Source organism: Vicia villosa, linkage group LG5 (genome assembly GCF_029867415.1).
Source record: "Vicia villosa cultivar HV-30 ecotype Madison, WI linkage group LG5, Vvil1.0, whole genome shotgun sequence".
NCBI lineage: Eukaryota > Viridiplantae > Streptophyta > Magnoliopsida > Fabales > Fabaceae > Vicia > Vicia villosa.
The window spans coordinates 1668418-1673521 of NC_081184.1; the positions used below are offsets into that span (position 1 = coordinate 1668418).

A 5104-nucleotide genomic window follows, 5' to 3' on the forward strand; every position below is an offset into this window, starting at 1 on the left:
AAACACAAAAGTATGTAGATAAAATAGACATTCACCAACACTTGGACATTTCTCTACCACTAAGTAGTTCCATGTTACTAAAATATAGGGAAAAATCTTTAAAAAGTCTCAATTGAAAGCACCACAGTGATGAAAGAATGTGTAATAGGTTGAGGCACTAACATAAAAAAACCAACATCATCTCATGTAATGAGGTTAACTTTGTAGTATCACTCAATTTGTCTTATGCAATTCATTTGTTAAGAGTCAGACACATCAATTAAGGCTGGATTAAGCCGAAGTCACAAATTTTTTGCAGTCATGTTGTATTGGGAGACACGTGAGTTATTTCTTCTATTAAAGTTAAACAAAAAATTTTATATTAATTGAACAATGAATGTATCTTGTCTTTTATGTAGACTAAATACATTTATTATTCAATGAATCTAAAAAGAATTTTTTTACTTATAAATCGGATCAGAGTAGCATTTTTAATTATTTTTTCTACTATTTTATTCATAAAATATTTGCTTTTTAGGTTCATTAAATAATTTATATATTTGAACTATATCATGAATCACATACATTGACTATTCATTGAATCTATGTCAATTTTCTTTTATAAATAAGACTAAAAAAATATTTAACTATATGAATTTTTTTAAAGGAAATAAAATAAAATATATAAAATAATTTTAATAAAATATTTTTCTACATAATTAAAAACCGAGGAAATAACTTGTAAAAAATTAACATAAATGTATTGGGAGACACATGAGTTTAGACATACATTTTATTATTAAAAAAATATCTATAACCATGAAACAAATAAATTAAGCAGAACTATTAACTAACTTCCACCCATAACGAAAATCCTTACAACGTCGAATATTAGGAAAAGAGGAAGCAACATCTTCAATAACATCTCCACTATCACAATAATGTCTAGGAGGAGAATGATAACATGGCTCTAATGTAAACTCACGTTCACAAATCTCTATATCATGAGCAGGATTATAAAGAATCCATGGTTTTGAATTTCCTAATCCCTTAGCAACATAGCCAAAAGTAGATTGATATGTAGTTACCAATTCATCAGATAAACTAAGTAAATACATATCAACCCAAGCCTTCAAATTATGCTTATTATCATCAAATATTTGTTTCTTTTCACTACTTGGTTGATAAACCTCAATTATTTCTCCAGTAACCGTTGATTTATTCATATACATCATCTTCAAATTCTCACTATATTGTGAATATAATGATGCCACGAGAATAGCTTTTATAATCGTCTTGTTTTTGCCATTAGAAGACATTGAAGTGTTTTTTGTATCAAGTACATTTGGAAGTAATTTATTCTCTAATGTGCAATTTAAAATTCGATTCATGAAAAGTTCGTGTGGAGTTGATTCAGTATTCAATACTCTTATTTGAAGTCCGATTATTTCATTCGCTTTAGCAAGGTGTTGTTGATAGAAACTAGTGATTAGTTTCCACGCTTCGTTTGAAGGGTGAAATAAGTAGCGTACCAAATGATGGAAAATTGAAGTAATTTCTGGAAACATTTTGTTTAATTCTTTTTGAAAAATTGGTGTCATGAAAAAAGAAGGAACAAAATACTGACCTGCTTCCAAAAATAATAGAGGAATTTTACTGAGGAGAAATTGACTGTGATCACAATGAAAAAATCTCTCATCATGTGATGGACTATATCTTAAGTCCACATGCAAAGCTAATGGCAAATCTTCATTTAATGTATTGGATAGTTCCATATCTATAGTTCTTTGATATGATTGAACATTTCTTGCATTCCAAAAAGGTGATTTCTCCGGTAACAACCAAGTTGAATTTAGAAATGGCTCGCAAAATAATCCCTCTTTGTCTTTTCCGAATTTTACGAGCATAACACGATCTGTTAGGAGCGCGTAAAGAAATGATGAAACTATACTAATTATTTGGTTACCTAAACCATATGCGGGTACCCAAATAATGTATTTGCAAGTGGTTAAAGCACGAGATGAATCATTATTGTTCTTAGAGTTTACAATAATTTCCATATCTCTATTGTAAGCTCTAGTGTTTGGTCCACATTTTCTATGAATTTCTTCATATTTTCTTAGTTTGGATATCAAATATGGAGAAGGTTTATGCGGAGAAGATTTGTGATAAAAATGAGATTGTAACCTGCTTATGCATGATGCTTGATCAAATCCAGAAACTAAAAGTCCATCAAGTAATTTCTCTTCGTTGTCATCAATGATCCCTTTTGACGAGGTTGGAGTTGAATTATTTGTTGAATTAGTCAACAAGATATTTTTAGAGCCAATAAATTCTGTAGAAAATGTTATAGCAAAGTTAGTAAATAGCAAAAAAATACGTGATAAACAAAAATAATATGACTTATAATCACAAAACCACGATATAAATAGTTTTGAATAAATAAACATAATATATATATATATATATATATATATATATATATATATATATATATATATATATATATATATATATATATATATATATATATATATATATATATATATATATAATCTTAAATTTAAATCTGTTGAATTCAATGAATATGACTACTTATTATATATCAAATTTATTATTATTTTAATTAAATTAACCGTTAGTAAATAGTAAAATTGATTATCAAATTAGTCCCTTTGGAAAAGAAAAAAAAAAATCATATACTAAATTTCTAACCCAAAGAAAAAAAATTATTAGAAAACTCATGTACTAAAAGATGTTTGGTCTTACTTACTTTTGAATTTGGCATCAATCTCATCTTTTACTCCAACTTTTTCATGTGTTATATTTTGTCTCACATTAATGGTAGCATTTGGCCCTCTAGATGTAATGTTCTTCTGAACCATGCCCTTCATTTTAATGTCTTCTGAAAACATCTCAAATTGCACAAAACTAGCATTTTGGTAAATTAAAGTAACCATGATAACTATTAAGAGAGCTCTCACAAACACAACAAAAGACATTTTAAGTCTCATTGAAATTGCTTTCTTCTTATCCTTCAAGATTTGAAGTATTTCACTTGCCCTGCGCAATTGTCAAGAACAAAGCACATAATTAAACTCCAAAATTAATATTGAAAAACCAACCAATCAGAAACATTTAATTTAATCAAAATAGTGTTGAGAAAATCTTAGGTTTAATTCATATCAAAGAATTTGATGCGCATGGATAAATAATATTGACAACCAAAATAAACGACATTCAACAATAATAATTAATAAAATAGAGAATTAACTTGATAAAAAAAATAAAAGAAGACAAGAAACTCAAAATGTTTGTTTACCTAGTTCGATCAAATGATCTACTAATTGTGAGAAGATCAGTTTTAGATAACTCCAAAGATTTTCTCAAAACTCTTCAACTTTAAAATTCTTACAATTGTCTTACAACACAATAGCAAAAGAAACACATATTTATAATTGGTAAAATCTAACATATGCATAACAAAATACAAGTTAATTTCTTTAACACCCTGAATTTAATGTTAAAAATCAAAATTTGAATGAAAAAGACGTATAAACTTTTGGTAGCAAGTGTGATTTTACAAGTTAATAAATTATAGTAATAAAGAAAAAAAATCAAATGCCAAGTTAAAGAGAGAAAAAATACCTAGAGAAGAAAAAACTCATGCACAGAATTTTCCACAAACAACCTTCTATGTAATTCTAATTCAATTTTTTTTAAGAATTAAAAGGTAGGACACTGAAAGTTTTACACTGTCATCCAATGGAGAATCATCAATTTATCATTTATCATATTATTAAAAATAATTTTAAATAAAAATATTTTAATTAAATATATAGTGGTGATTGGTTGACAGTGTAAAAAATGCATGACTCGTTTTCTCTTTTTCTAATATAAATACATATACATTGTATACATTTCTTTTCATATTTAACATTTTAAAACTTAAAAAAATGTGATTTAATTTGACTTTGAATAATTATTACTTTTATTAAATGTCAATACAAAAATATCATAAATAAAATATTTTTATATAATTTTTAAAAGTATAATATAAAATAATTAAAGCATAGTTGCTAGAATTGTCGTATTTAAAAAAAGTAATCTTTTAAAAATTTAAATTATTCAAAAAATATATCTTAAATGGAAAAAATGGTGATGCACTGACAGTGTAAAAAAGTTTTACACTGTCAATCAATCACGAACATGCATCTTAACAAGTCATACTGTTATTATTAAATTACTGAGATAAGATGGCAGAATAATATATTCTCATTGGATGACAATGTAAAACTTTTTTACACTTGTCAATGCATCTCTATTAAACCCATCTTAAATTATAAATCACTTATATAAAAATTCAAGAGCAATTGGTTGAGATGGTAAGGGCCTCTTCTTGTTTAACCAAAAATTTTGAATTCGAACTCAGTCTTGGACGCTGTTGTGTTTTGCTGCCTATTGCAGCTCAACAGATTAGTCTTTTTTGTTGCACGATGAAGATGTCTGGCTTATACAAAAAAATATCACATATATAATATTAATGAAATATTTTTTCTATTATATATTTTATTATTTGTTTTATTTTATTTTCTTTTAATTGTTTAATTTATCTTTTTACCTCACTAATAAAAAGTTACTTATTCTAAACTTAATATAAAAAAAATTGTTTTTAAAATTTATTGATAAATAAACTTTGAATTATAGGAATAGTATTTTATCTTAATAGATATGATTAGTCCTATTTACAAACTTTTAAATTGGAGAAAGTTAATGGGTTTGAAATATTAAATGTGTGATTCTACAAGTTAATAAATTATAATAAGAAAAATAATCAAAAATCAAGTTAAAAGGAAAAAGGAAATACCTAGAGTGAAAAAAAAAAACTCATGGTTTCGTATAGAACTTTTCAAAAACAACCTTGTGTAATTCTGATTCAATTTTTTCTAATATAAATACATGTACATTGTATTTAAAAGGATATTTCTTTTTGTATTTAACATTTTAAAACTTGAAATTATTATATAAGTCTTATAAGTAAACATAAAAAAACCACAAATATTTCTTTCTTTCTTTATGTATTTAACATTTCAATTCAAAAAACCACAAATAAACTATTATATAA

General features: G+C 25.5%; 1 protein-coding gene across 1 annotated transcript; it reads right to left on the minus strand.

Moving 5' to 3' along the window:
* Positions 1-812: 812 nt before the first annotated feature.
* Positions 813-3891, minus strand: LOC131601755 (probable fucosyltransferase 7). The gene is made up of 3 exons (XM_058873636.1): positions 3884-3891; positions 2753-3042; positions 813-2314 (listed from the first exon to the last, which is right to left on the minus strand). Exons 1-3 carry the CDS (start codon positions 3889-3891, stop codon positions 813-815), a joined length of 1800 nt encoding a protein of 599 aa, XP_058729619.1.
* Between the last annotated feature and the right edge of the window lie 1213 nt (positions 3892-5104).